Source organism: Fukomys damarensis, unplaced genomic scaffold (assembly GCF_012274545.1).
Source record: "Fukomys damarensis isolate Sample0158 unplaced genomic scaffold, DMR_v1.0_HiC HiC_scaffold_14, whole genome shotgun sequence".
Lineage (NCBI taxonomy): Eukaryota > Metazoa > Chordata > Mammalia > Rodentia > Bathyergidae > Fukomys > Fukomys damarensis.
The window spans coordinates 69,449,665-69,464,290 of record NW_022900926.1 but is presented as its reverse complement, the minus strand read 5'-3'; the positions used below and the strand labels follow the sequence as shown (position 1 = coordinate 69,464,290).

Sequence of the window (14,626 nt, the reverse complement as noted above, 5' to 3'; positions counted from 1 at the left end):
AGGAGCCGCTGCGCAGCAGCCGGGGCCCCGGCCCCGCGGAACTCCAGTTCCAGCTCCAGCTCGCCGGCTCCAAAGTGCGTTCGTTACTGTCATTTTTACGAAGGCGCCGCAGGTGTTTGGAACCGAGTCTGATCCCGCCCTTTGAGTCCCGACTGTCCCCAAAGGTACCAACTCACCAGGCCCCGCCCCGAGGGGGACCCCGAAGCTGGACTTTGGCAGGCACAGGTGTGGCGTGCTGGGGACCTGCTCCTGGCTCTGGACTTATCCCACTGGGGCAGCTGGACCGGTGCCAGAGACAGGGAGCTACAGCTGAGATTCTGCTGTGAGGTTTCTGCAGTTTTAATCCCCGAGTCCTGCCAGTTTTACTTTGTTTTGTATTTCTACAATCAGGCTTCTTGTCTGTGAAGAGGTTAAATTACAACACATTTAAATGTCGAACTGGCTTGGTAATAGAGATTGGGAGTTTGGATGAGCTGCATAGAACTGGTTGGCTTTATTTGTGGAAAAAGGATCAAAGAAAGAACCCAAAGAAACAAAAAACAAATTAGTACTTTTAGTATTGCCTTTTAAATCTGGTTTAGAGGTCTTTCTTGCCCAGATGAACAGAGACCCTACTGATTGACCTACTGGGATTTGTTCATCTGGCTCTACAATCAGGAGGTCAGAGATCATGTTTGATTGCTTCCCAACATGTCCCAGCACCAGGGCAAGGCGTGGCACATGGAATCAGCCCAGTTATGGATACGGAAATGACTGCATAAATTAAAGGATTAAAAATGGCAACTGGAACTGTCACTGGAGCTATTGTAGTTCTGACACAGGAAGAAACTGAAGTCAAATTTCAGCGGTCCAGGTGTAAACAAGGGTGGAGTAGCCTAGTGAAAGAATATTGGTTTTGCAGCCATATGGTTTAAATGTGAATTCTCACTCCATTTCTCTTGACTGTAAGACTAAGGGAAAAAAGTACCTAAGCATATATCTTCCTGTATAAAATAGTACTAAAGCCATCTGCTTCCTTAAGCTGCTTGTGGATTCAAGGGTCGGTGAGAAACTTCCAGACTATGCCTCAAAGTGTGCAGGAAGAGTCACCATTCTAAATACTGGTTCTGACTCACATATATTTTCATGGATCCTCCTCCTACTTATTGCACAGCTCCTGATTTCAGGAACAATGATGACTTCAACTCGATATATATAGCATGATCATTAGGCACACTGGGAAGGTAAAAAATATTGGTAAAGGGAAGCTTAAGAACTGTATCTTAATAAGTCACACATGTATAAATATGAATAGTTTCTCTGGTGTGAATAAACTATAACAGTACATAAGATCCTAATGAGATAATTGACACTGTGAAATAGGAAAAGGGCTAAAGGTGTAGGGAAAGTGGGAAGGGTAGGGGAAAGGTAATAAGGGAAAAGAAAAAAAATAGGAGAAAATGAAAAAATGGAAATGAAATGTTTGTAAATGGGGAGGGGAGGAGGGGGTGAAGGGAGGGCAGGGACAAAGGGAAAAAATGAGAACCAAGATCTGTCATGTAAAGGTACAAGATCCCAATGATGAATGTAACTGTACTGTATACCTAAAATGTACCAATAAACTCAATGAGAAAAAAAAATTATATCTTAAGAAATGTATCTTAAGAAATACAGTCAAAAAGTTTATTTTCATTAAAAATATGGCAGTTGGGGCCAGGGATTTAGCTCAGTGTTTCCATCACCTGCCTCGAAAGTGCAAGGTCCTGAGTTCGATCCGTAGTACAAAAAAAAAAAAGGCAGTTGTCTTATCTTACCCTGTGGTTGCAGTGAACAACCACAAAAACACCATTCCACCATTCCAGGAGTTCAACCAGTCCTCAAGTCTATCCTTGTGAAGCTCTAGTGTTCTATCCTCTTGAGACCCTGGAGCCCTCACAGTGAGTAGTATAATCAGAACACGGCCACAAATCTACCGCATGCCCAACCAAAGTCATGACAGTGAAGCACAAGTGTTCCCTGCTTTCTCACGGGAAGACTGGAGAGGCTTGTACATCCCACACTGTTGTAGTTAGGAGTTTGAAATCCTCTTTATCCCTGCCCAGAGCTATAGCTTTCTAACAGGAGCCAAGAAAGGCCCAGTTTTCCCCAGAGTCCCAAAGGTGAGGCAAAGGCAAAAGAGGCTCCCTGCCCTGGACAGAGTGCACAGGGCAATCAAAGCCGATATGTCAGCTGCCAAGGACACCTAGAGTTTCATTTATTATAACAGCATTAAGATAAGGAATATGTGATTGGTTTCTCTCAGCTTCAACTTAACTATTTTCAGAAGTGTCTTTTCACAGCCAGGTATGGATTACATGCCTGTAATCCCAGCTCCTCAGGAGGTTTGGACAGGAGGATTGCAATTTTAAGGCTATCCTGGACAATTTAGCGAGACATCATCCTAAAAAATAAAAAATTAAAGGATGGGGATGTAGCTTAGTGATAGTTCCATGCCTAGCTGGCAAGAGACCCTGAGTTCAACCCCTAAAACCACTACAAAACTCAACTAAACAAAATACCAAAACTTTTCCCCAAGACAAAGTGTAAAGAGGAATAGGGAAATGATGTACCCATTGATCCCAAATTATCACTATTTTGGTTTTACAAATATAAGAAACAGGCCCATGGTCACTGATGAATGAAAGGCTTTCATTCAGTTCCTGGGCCTTGTGGAGAAGGAGAACAAGGAAAAGGGCCCTGTATCTACGTGATGTACCACTTGGACAATCTCCTTTCCACTCTGAAATAGAAACAGATCTGGAATTACTTCCACTAGGAAATTATTACTAAATAATACACTTACTAAGATATCAGCTAGAAAGCTTCATTGGCAGACTGGTAAGTTTGGAAATTAGATCCTAAATTTGAGAGAAGCTGTCATTTCCAAAACAACTGTGTAAAATTTTTCCCCTTTTAGGAACCAGTCACAAAAATATGGGCATACTAAAATCTAAAATCCGAAAAAATAAATACATAAATAAAAATAAAATCTGAAAATATTCTTGACTAAGTTCTGAAGGACAGATTGCAAGCTCATTTCTAAACATCAAACTAATGACACAAAACTCTTACCTTAACCATTATCAGTTTATTTATATATTTTACTCGAACAAGCACTTGTGCTAGCCATGTAAACAGTGGATACACAATTCAGATGTAATAAATCTACAAGGGCACTCCTGTTTTGAAAAATCAAAACTGTTTAGTGAGAAGCTATGTAGAAGCCTGTAGATGGCTGGGCCTGGTATGTTTGGCAGGATTTGGAACAACAGTGTTGATTATCCACTTTCTTCAGCCAAGTATCAGTGGATATAACAGAAAACAGGAGACCTCTTCCTCTTGGCTTTTCCTTCAGAGAAGTTACAAAGAGTACCAATCATTTAAGAAGCAGTGTGATTTAACCAAGCTGTGTAATAGCCTAAAAAAACTCCTTCTGACCACCAGAGGTTCCAATTTTTGCATTGTCAGAGGCAATGCTTTTCAACATGGGCTGAGAATTACACTGAAACCAGGATAACCTTTGAAATGTCAATGTCCTAAAAACCAATTTAATTGGTATTGAAGTAAAATGACTGGGCCCAGGTAGTTTTGAAAAACTGTCAGGTGATTCTAAGAGCAGCCCAGATTCAAAACACACCACCACACACACACGCGCACAAAGGCTTATCACATAAATGGAACAAGAATGGATCTTGCAATCATCTTTTTCCTTGCGACCATCTTTCTCCTGTACCTTATGGATTCTGCAGAATCAAAATGTCACTTTGCCCTGCTGCAATATCACTATGTACTTCTCATATCACAGGAGCAAAGCACTTTGCACCCCAAGATAAAATAAAAAATTATAGGTTCATCTAACTGATAGTGATCTAAAAAAACTTTGAACATTTCCCATAAAACTTGGCTCCCTAACAAAAGCAACTTTGGCCATAATTTTTGCTATACTGTGTGCGACATCTGTTGTGGCCCTTTGTGAACACGATGATCACGTGAGGCGCTTGCTGTCTTTCCCTCATGTGCAGACTAATGCAAACTCAGAAATCTTAGCAGATTTTGATTTTTTTTCCTTTGAAGACTGTTTTTCTCACTTGCTAAGATAAGCCTTCTCTTGTTGTCCTTGCAGGTAAACATTTCCTTTCTGAAATACTTCTCTGTGTCTGAGTCATATTTCAATAAGGTAAAGGGCCAAAGAGTGTTAGGCTTCAGTCTTCTGCAAGTGATTAGGTAAAGAGCTGAGCATGGAGAACCTGCTCAGTTACCTTCCATGTCAGGAGCAGTAACCCAAGATCCAGCTCAACCACAAAAAGTGTCCACTGGCTGTTTTGAGAAAATCCAAACACTGGTGTCAGGCTCCATTGCTGTAGGCTTCTTGGGAGGGTTTTGGTCTTATTAACCTTATCTGCACCAGGCTAATTATTATTACCAAATGATTGTATAAGTTAAAGAACTCACCAAAGACATATGGAAATATGCAAACAGCAAGGGACCAAGAGAGCTCAGCTACTTTACTTTGCTGGCACTACATGGAAATGATTACAAAATGCTCTACTGGCTTTCAGCTAATAGAATGGCAGCTAGCAAATCTTACCTGAAAGTTTAAAACATGAGAACTGTGAAATGAAAGATCTCACCTGTCCTGTTTTATTCCTGGGCACTGATTGGTGAACATGGTAAATGCTCAGTAAACATATGTTAAATGACTGAAAAGCAAGGACTCTGAAACTTTCTAGCCCACAGAATTTAGGACTGTAATAGCATCTTTGCAAATAGGGAACTTACTTATACCTGATTCAAATATAAATGCTACCCTAATAGGACAGCACTTAACTTTTCTTGAAAAGTAAGTTCACTGCTTGAAAAGCAGTTCACTAACAAGTCTAATGCCAATCCAATTCAGCACTCATTAACAGTATTCACTAAGTTCCCTTTGGATTTTAAATCTCCCCATCACCCCAATCAGTTGAGACTGGAGCATAGAGGTGGCCAAACCTGGAAGAGAACAACAGCATCAAACCAAGACTAACCCACCCATATGCTGATACAACTTCTTGTGCTAAGCCCAATAGGCCAGTGGAATCTAATTAGGTCAAACAGATTCCTTCTAGAATGCCTTCTAGGAGGGTTAGGAAGGCAGAAGAGTCACATAAAGGAGCAGAGATGCCAGAAGAAGTAGAGATTAGCCAAGCTCGGGCCAGGGATTTGGCTCAGTGGTTCTACTGCCTGCCTTGCAAAACACAAGGGCTTGAGTTCAATCCCTTGTACCACACACACACACACACACACACACACACACAAAGACAGAGAGACTAACCAATTTCAAGTTTCCCTGACTTTATACCATCTACTTCTGAGGCAGAGGACTTATTTCAGTTATTCCAAGGCATGCCCTCTGGTTTTATAAACGAAGGAAGGCAAGAGTGAACCACTCACTCATTTAGCACAAAATTGGGATCAAAGCCCCAAAACATAATAATGATATTTTGATACTGTACTTCAAAAAGGGCATCACTAGTACTTACAGTGCAGTGTTTAGCACAGGTAAATCTTAAACACTTGCTAAAATACAGAACAATAACTAGAAGCAGAGATTAAAAAGTCCAAGGTAGATTACTGACACAAGCTTTCTTTGAGTTCATTTCCTCACTGTGTGGGTGATTCTGAGCAGGCTGTAATGGGCCAAGCACCTACCTAGTTTGAAACGACATTTTTAAAAATCATGTGTTTCTCTATCCTTTTCCTATAGCTGGTATGTTATGGATAAACTAGATTTGGACTAACCCAAAATAGTCAAATTGGATAATAAAATTACATTAAAGATTTTAAATAGATTTATCACATGACCTGCTTATGTACATAAACTCCAAAAGAATTGAAAGCAGTATAGAAAAGTTGTTCGCATACTTATGTTCACACTTTTTGCATGATAGTTGAAAAGTGGAAGCAATCTGTATTTGACCTAGAAATCCTCAAAGCATGCTGAAAATCTGCTAAATCCACAGCTCTGAATGGCTTCTTAGTAATGGGAATTAATCAATGAAATCAGCAGGTAATTCATTGTCTCCTGGTTTCTGACAAGGTGATTCACAGGGAAATTGCCAGTAATAACTACAAAAGATTCAAATTTGATCAAATCTGAGATGAGCTGTTGGATACTTCAGCTATAGGCACCATCAAACTATTTCTACACGTCTGTGTGAAAGAAGCCCTAACTGTGTAATTTTCTTCAGTCACTTCAAATTCATCTCATTCCACTCTTCCTTATCTTTCCCTTCATTGTCTTCCTTATATCCCAGAACTAGGGGGCAAAGTTTTCTGATTCTCACTCCTGTTTTCTTTCTGCTGAAGATCCAGAGGCCAGGTGGCTAACTTATACATCACAGGAAATAATACAGCAGTGAATATTGCTGACCCCAAACAGGTATACAGAACCACTGGCAAATCCGGGTATTGTCCTTGAAGAATTCCAATTACTGCAGGAATAGCCATTTCTCCAAGAGCACCACCAATGACAAAAAAGGCTGCAGATTTCCCATTTATGCTTGTGTACTGCTCAAGCCAAGAAATGCCACTGGGAAACGTGCTGGCCATTGAGGCCCCATACACTGAAGTTGCTATCCAGAGACAAAGTGGGTTCTTGTCAAAAAGCACCAGAAATAACGATGAGACCAGGCTGCCAATGTTGCTCAACAAAATCATGGTTCCAGGCTGCAAACACGTAGCGAAGAAGATTGCCAGGCCCCTGCAGGCTGCAAAGGTCCCCCAGAAGATGGAGTTCAACCCAGCCGCTTCACTTTCTTGCGCCCCAACATAAAAGAAGAAGAACATGAAAAGGAGACAGAGCAGGGCCTTGTGATATTTAGCTCTTCGAGACACCTGGGCAGATGCTGTGGATTTTCCATGCTTTGAGGGTTTCTTGAAAAACAGAGCAAACAGGAAGACAGAAACCACAAAAGTGTACGCGCCGACAGAAGCATAAGCCCACAGTAAGTTCAAGTCATCAGGTGCTGCAAACAGAGGGTCCGGGCCAGCTTCAGGGGATTGGTTGAGGGCTGGAGGATGAAGGTCAGGCTCCGTGTGGTTTTCGGCGGACACTGTGGTTCCCAAGGCCAATTTTGCCAGAAGAGGAGCCAAAAAGGCACCCAAGGCAAAACTGAAGTGCAGGGCCTGCATGTGTGGGGCTCCTTTGTCCCCCCATAGAGCCAGGATAAGGACATTCCCACCTACCAATGAAAGATGCAAGAAATTTTTTAAGCTATATATAGTAGCTTAGTAAAAAAAATAAAATAAAAAACAATTTATTACTACTAGAGCGAGGATGGAGCAGCTTTGTGATTTTCTTAATTATCCAACATTACACCTGATTCGTTTCTGTGTTTAAGGAACTCTAACTCACTGTCACCAGAGAACTATGTATTATAACATCTCATATATGGTACATACATTGAATTCTGCAAGTGGCAAACCACTGCCTCTAACAAACACATACATCAGCCAAGGCTTCTTACAAAACAGTACGATACCAGACTGGGGAGTAATATTTATAGGCCTGCTTATTTGTAAATCTTGCAAATATATTTTGAGACAAACTTTTATCATCATCTACTGGCCAAAGTTCCAGCGCTTTCTGTAGTTGGAATTGGTAGTCACTCGAAGCACATTTTGTAAATATAGACATACATATAGATGCATAGATGCGTAGCCACAGATACACGCAAAACACGCATTTAGGAACCGGAGCACTTTAGGACTCTGCTGTGCCCTTGCCTTTTAGCATTGGTATTTACATTGTTTAAACACCCACAATATATTTAGCTGTTTGGGTTTTTTTAAAAAAATCGATATTTTCAGATGAACGTGTATTTTCATCCTGTATATTCACCACCAAAATGAGTCAGAAATATAAAACGTTTCTACAGTCTATTAACCAACTTTAGAGCATGGAAGGGAGGCTGGGAATGTGGATTTGGCAGTAAACCAATTATTACATATGTTATTAAGCAAGTGTTCAAAGAGATGATGATAGAAATTCTGCAACAGAGCAGGAACTTTTGAGTGATGAACAGAAAAGCAAAGAAACACTGCATGTTTTCCTTAGCGCAACAACTAAGGTATATGTTAAATTGGATGGCTGTTTCTATATGCCTTTGCAACCAAAAAATGGTTCCCATTTATATCCTATCCATTCCTCTTACATTACAATGATATAATTCTCTCCTGAAATCAGTCTGTTCACTGTACCGTAATTATGAACTGGAGGGGGGTGCCTTCCCTGTTTGGATCTTGTATACTACTAATTTCCCGTGACACAATCTTTTTAACTACACTTTGTAGTTGTTTACTCAAATCCAGTGCCTAAATGACAAGAGGAGTATTAGAGGGGTTGCTCTGATCAGGCGACACCATCAACAACTCAGTAGGTCTGTGTCATTTCAAGACATTGGAAGTGACAATTTGATACATGGTGCTCCACTTTTTGTAGCAGTAGTGTCCCACTCCTAGAGATGACACTGGAGAGATTCACTAACCTGTATCCATAGTGCCATATGAAACACCAAAGACGGACATCATGACAACCAGTAATACTGCACTCTTGCAAAAAGGAACGAGATGAAGACCAAGTGTGGTAGCCAACAGTGACACTCCTGGGAAGAAAGGTAATAAGCCCAACTGTAACAGAAAGGATTCACGTATCGTTAACATCATAAAAATTTCCAAGAAGGCAAAATAAACCCAAATTAAAACCAAGTTATTTTGGGATGAGAGTTGCAGATTCTACAAGTGGTTATTTCATCTAAATCTTCTATAAGAGGGGCCATGGATGTAGCCCAGTGGCACCACACTGGCCTCACTAGTGCAAGGTCCTGAGTTTGATCCTCAGTACCAAAAAAAAAAGAAAAAAGAAAAATATTCTATAAGTTTTATGGACTATAAATGCAAATTACTATGACATAAAAATGATTATAGTACTGCTAATAATCAAACTAAGTTATATCATGAAGAAAAGTTTTGCAGCAAAAATAAAGGATAAAAATTATTTACTTAAATATTTCACATGTACAGCCTTTTAAGGGAATTTTAGATATGAGTTATCAATGTAAAATGTCAAAAAGAATATAATTCATATGGTATTTTATATTAAAATTTTAAATAAATTAGTTTGGGAAATATTGAGGGACATAAAGACATATCGTTGGTCTGGGATGTAACTCGATTATAGAATGCTTAAGTAATCAAACCCACATAGATATGACCTTACGTATTTAATACAGTGCGTTACCCCTGCATCAATGGAAAAAAATATGTAAGGTCATATCTATGAGGGTTTGATTACAGAAACTAATAAAGTATTCTCCAAATAATGAAAAAAAATAATATAAGACTACAAGAGCAAGAAGCAATTTAAATATGTTCAGGAATCATTTTCATCTTCAGAATTAAGGATTATTTTAATTTTACACCATTGCCTTTTCTCTTTTACTTTCCTTTTTAGTTTTATTTTAGGATTCCCTATTTTTAATTTTTATATAGGGATTTCTTTAACTGATCATTATAATTAAGCATAATGTCACAAATTTCAAAGTCATATTTTGCTGAATCCTAGAGTTCTAAATTATTCATTCTGACTGTTTTTAGATTAGCCAAAAATTTCCAGTTTATTGTTGTTTTTTATTTTGTACAAATAAGGCAGAGTTAGAAAAGAAAGGACATATGGCGATACTTCAAAGAGCTAGGACTAGAGGTTCCATTTGACCCAGCCATCCCTCTCCTGGGTATCTTTCCAAAAGAATTAAAAGAATCATACCACAGTGATATATGCATACCAATGTTTATAATGGCACAGTTTGTAATAGCTAAAACTTGGAAACAGCCCATTTGCCCATCAGTTAGAAACTGGATAAAGAAGATGTGGTTTTTCTATAAAATGGAGTACTACTCAGCCATAAAGAATGAGAAACTAGAGTCATTCATAAGAAAATGGATACATATTGAGGATATACTCTTAAGTGAAGTATTTACATGTGTAAATACTGAATAGTTTCTCTGGTGTGAAAAACTATAATAGTACACAAAATCCTAATGAGATAATTAATAATGTGAAATAGGAAGTAAAGGGCTAAAGGTGTAGGGAAAGTGGGAAGGGTGGGGGAAAGGTAATAAGGGAGAGGAAAAAAAATGAGAAAATGAAAAAATGGAAATAAAGTGTTTGTAAATGGGGAGGGGAGGAGGGGGTGAAGGGAGGGCAGGGACAAGGGGAAAAAATGAGAATCAAGACCTGTCATGTAAAGGTACAGGATCCCAATAATGAATGTAACTGTATTGTATACCTAGATTGTACCAATAAACTCAATAAAAAGAAAAAAAAAGAATGCTTAAGTAGCATGTAAGCAGCTTTGGGTTCAATCCCCAAGACAATAAAAGATTATACATGCAACTCACAATGGAAACAGACTAATTATTCATCAGCAATAACTTTTTCTCATTGCTTTGAAAGGAGTTTATCATGTTAATCCATAAACCTAAATTTTCTTTAATTTATTCAATGAATGTATGTTAAAAGCTTTGCCATTGTTCCGGGGCATGGTGGCGCACACCTATAATCCCAGCACTCTGGAGGCTGAGGCAGGAGGATCACCCTGAGTTCAAGGCCAGCCTGGGCTACATAGTGAGTTCAAGTTTAGCCTGGACTAATAGGGAGACCTTGTCTCAAAAAATAAACAAATAAAAAAAAGCTTTGCTAGGGCTGGGGATTTGGCTCAGTGGTCCCACTGCCTGCCTCGCAAGCACAACATCAATGTCCAGGGAAATAGGGTTGTCTGGGGTCATCACTGGTATGGGGCCACAGGGATAAAAACGGAGCCTCATCAGTCCCTCACTACCCTGGACCCCATCTTGTCCAGAGGCCATGGAGCTGGGGCAGGTTCCCAGTGCTCACTCTGATCTCTGCGGCCCTAAGAGATCTACGCTCCACCCTCACAAGCAGACCTCTTGCACACCCATGGTGTGACCCTGGAGTGGTTTCCAGAGGGCCCAGAACAGATTCCCTCTCACTGCCAAGGTGAGAGACAGCAGGGAAGTCCAGCTTCATGGAGGACGCCTAACCCTCCCCATTTCAGCAGGCTGCTGCTTTTCCTGTTTACAGATAAGGTGAAAACTCATTGAAAGTCAATGAAGTGAAATTGGTGTTTACTTACCCAAAAGTAAAAAGTGGTTCACACAGTCAAAAAGAATTCCTCCAAGCACAGAGCCACCCAAATATCCCACAGCACGACCCACAAATATTTCAGAAAGACTGCTCATATTTAGGTTCACATTTCTTGCCAAATCTTGAAAGGTGGGTCCCAGTATAGCAATAGTCATTCCCTGAAATTTAAAAGGAGCTGTTATTTACAAACAAAATAATATGCACCTAATTTATGTCCACTACAAACATGTGGGGAGTGGGTTACAATGAAATGCAGAAAATTTAAGGCCCCCAGTAAGGAAAAAATGTACAATGACAATACAAGTATTATTGGAACCATGGACTCCCCACTTTTCTTTTAAAATTCTCAATTCTTTTTTCTCATTGAGTTTATTGGTACATTTTAGGTATACAGTACAGTTACATTCATCATTGGGATCTTGTACTTTTACACGACAGGTCTTGGTTCTCATTTTTTCCCCTTGTCCCTGCCCTCCCTTCACCCCCTCCCCCCTTCCCTACTTACAAATACTTTATTTCCATTTTCTCATATTTTTTTTCTCTTCCCTTATTACCTTTCCCCTACCCTTCCCACTTCCCCTACACCTTTATCCCTTCTCTTCCTATTTCACATTGTCATTTATATCATTAGGATCTTATGTACCATTATAGGTTTTCCCATCAAAGAAACTATTCAGTATTTTTACATGTGTGACTTATGTATTTCACTTAGGAATATATCCTCAATATATATCCATTTTCCTATGAATGACTCTAATTTCTCATTCTTTATAGCTGAGTAGTATTCCATTTTATAGAAAAACCACATCTTCTTTATCCAGTCTCCAACTGATGGGCAAATGGGCTCAATTTTTTTTTAAATTATGTAATGATTGTGGCTTTTTGTTTCCTATAAGGTAAACACTAAGCTGCAACTAATCAGGCTGTTTCTGTATGTGACTTCTTTTTTCTATCTGCCTGCTCAAATGCTGGATAGATTCTCTAAGCCTTCACTGGTTCCTGTTTTCACAACTTGTGTAGAAACATTAGTACCACCATCACTGGAGAGTGCTACAGGAACGCCCCATAAGAAAACACATTTTAAGTAACCATGGCCACTGTGACAGAATCATCCTTTTCACATGAAAAAACATCTATAGAACCAGAAAACAGGCATGAAAGGTGGTAAGTGAGTAATACCCATTTGTAAGTGTTCAAATGATCCAGCAGGTACTAGAAGTGATATTTTTCTAAGCTGTTTATGATACTGCCAAATTAAATGGTAAAATATCTCTACTAAGTTGGAGTATTGGCCAACCTTTTATAGAAAATGATGAAAGATTATTTCACACGTGAGATAACTGGAGTAGGAATCAAGCAAGACAATTTCCTGTGCTTTACTTTATCTTTATTAGGTTTGGGATCACTAAGGAACAGAGTCCCCTCTATTAAAAGAGCTAAGGTTGTTCACCAGTGACATACTTTCTGCTATTTGCCTTTGAACTGTTAATATCATTTTAGTTAAGTGAATGACATATAGATAGATAGATAGATAGATAGATAGATAGATAGATAGATATACTGACCTGTGATCTTGTTTTGATTGTTTTAAACCCTTGAGTTGGGGAGCCTTTCAAAATCAAATTCTAAATTAAATCCTTTCATTACCTTGAATTAATTTTGGGATTTCCTATTCAGGTCTTTTTATTTTTTTTTAAAATACCGGGACTTGAACTCAGGACTTTTGCATTTGTGAGGTAGGCGCAGTGCCACTGAGCTAAATCCTCAGCCTCTATACAAGTCTTTTGAAAAGGAAATCTCTCTTTTCGAAAAAAGAGGTATTAAAGAGAACATATTTGATGTATTCAATTGGAAGCTTTGTCAAACAATAAGCAATGCCAAAATTTCAGTTGTATTTGTATGGCTGTGCTATTAGTATGTGTTTAAAACGGTATGTAATTCACTCCTTGTATAACGCCATCAGTCATAACACTGTTGTTAACTTAAAAAATGTTTGCCTCAGAAATAACCACATTTTCTGGTCCATTGTGTCACTGTTGTAATGATTTCTCATATCCTTAAGAAAGACCACTTAAAATACCATCATTTGCCATCAATTGCTTGATCTGTTACTTTTCAGAGCGACTATCAATTGGTGTTCAAGGACATCCATGGAAAAGACTTTCAAGTACAGGTTTCTGATAATTTTAAGATCACTGCATTGGACCAGGTATGAATTCTCAAACTTTAGTAAAGAAATGGACTAGATCATGAATACCAAGCCAATGTATAATTCAACCCAAGCCCAACTAAAGTGAATTAGATACTAAGGAAATGACTTGGCTAGATTTTGATGTTAAGGCAACCAGCACAGAAATTCAGCCACACAATTTGAATGTGATCCATACCAATGAGCCAAGCCTCACTGCTTAGCACATCATCTATTTAATGTATGCACCTGAACTAGAGAAATGAACTGCTAAGTCTGAACTCAGGGAGAGTTGCGATAGCTTGCCTGGTCCTTGCTAAATTTTATATCTTTCACTACTCAAAAGTCTGCTTTCCATGACTCACCACTAAATGATCAAAATTCCGACAAAACATTGATAGGGTTAGATTATGGAACGCAACATTTTATTATAATCAATTTTTGTTCATCAAACTCATAATACTGATAGGACAATAAAAACCTCAAGTGCCCCAAGAATGATATAACATTTAAAAAATGTGAAGTTTCAGGCGGACGATTTAGCTCTGTGGCACCGCGCCTACCTCACAAGTGCAAAGTCCTGAATGAGATCCCCAATACCGCAAAAGAAAAAAAAAAAAAAAGGTGAACTTTTGATTAAAACAGTATTGTGGGCAGAGTAAGAGATGTTCACGGCTCTACCATTCAACTAGCTATGTGATCCCAAAATGTCACTTTCTCCCTGGGATCAATTTCCTAACTACAAAATTAAGTGGTTGGCTGAATTTGGTCAGGCCATTAGGAAGAGGAAAATCGAGAAAATCTCTTTCTGCGTAATAACTCGGCACTTGATAGAGCACTAGCTACAGATCCGGCCAGTCCCTTTCTTGTCTCCCCATTGAAACAAGGACAGGAAGGAAGGTTTGCTGCATTGGCAAACATACTAGGAAAATCAAATTCCCACTTGGCGGTAGCCCTCCGCGATTACAGCCGTGCCCGCGTGACAGATGAGGAAACCGAGGCCCAGGCGGATTAGCTAGTGACCCAGGGCGACACAGTGTGCAGGGGCCAAGGCGAGACTCCGACCGGGAAGGCCGCGTTCTCCGCAGAGAACCTCTCGGCCCGGGAGGGTTGCGGCCCCAGCTCTCACCAGCCCCAGGAAGGCGGCGTACAGGACCGCGGTGGTGAACCAGCGCAGCGCGCTCCCTGTCCGGGGCGCCGCCACCGCCTTCGGCTCG

General features: G+C 39.7%; 1 protein-coding gene across 1 annotated transcript; it reads right to left on the bottom strand.

Annotated features, from left to right (window-relative positions):
* Positions 1-6,168: 6,168 nt before the first annotated feature.
* On the bottom strand, positions 6,169-14,603 carry LOC104866661 (sodium-dependent glucose transporter 1). The gene is made up of 4 exons (XM_019208447.2): positions 14,539-14,603; positions 11,211-11,379; positions 8,544-8,660; positions 6,169-7,238 (listed from the first exon to the last, which is right to left on the bottom strand). The coding sequence occupies exons 2-4, from the start codon at positions 11,374-11,376 to the stop codon at positions 6,301-6,303; spliced, it is 1,221 nt and encodes a 406-aa protein (XP_019063992.2). The 5' UTR covers positions 11,377-11,379; positions 14,539-14,603; the 3' UTR covers positions 6,169-6,300.
* Positions 14,604-14,626: the final 23 nt, after the last annotated feature.

Bases quoted from the DNA above. Each gene is read 5' to 3' on its own strand.
- LOC104866661 (XM_019208447.2), bottom strand. From the start codon at position 11,376: ATGACTATTGCTATACTGGGACCCACCTTTCAAGATTTGGCAAGAAAT. The intron at 8,661-11,210 runs GTAAGTAAACAC...CTTTCTTCCCAG, and splicing joins GAACCACTTTTTACTTTTGG to GAGTGTCACTGTTGGCTACC. The intron at 7,239-8,543 runs GTTAGTGAATCT...TTTCATTGGTAG, and splicing joins ATATGGCACTATGGATACAG to GTGGGAATGTCCTTATCCTG.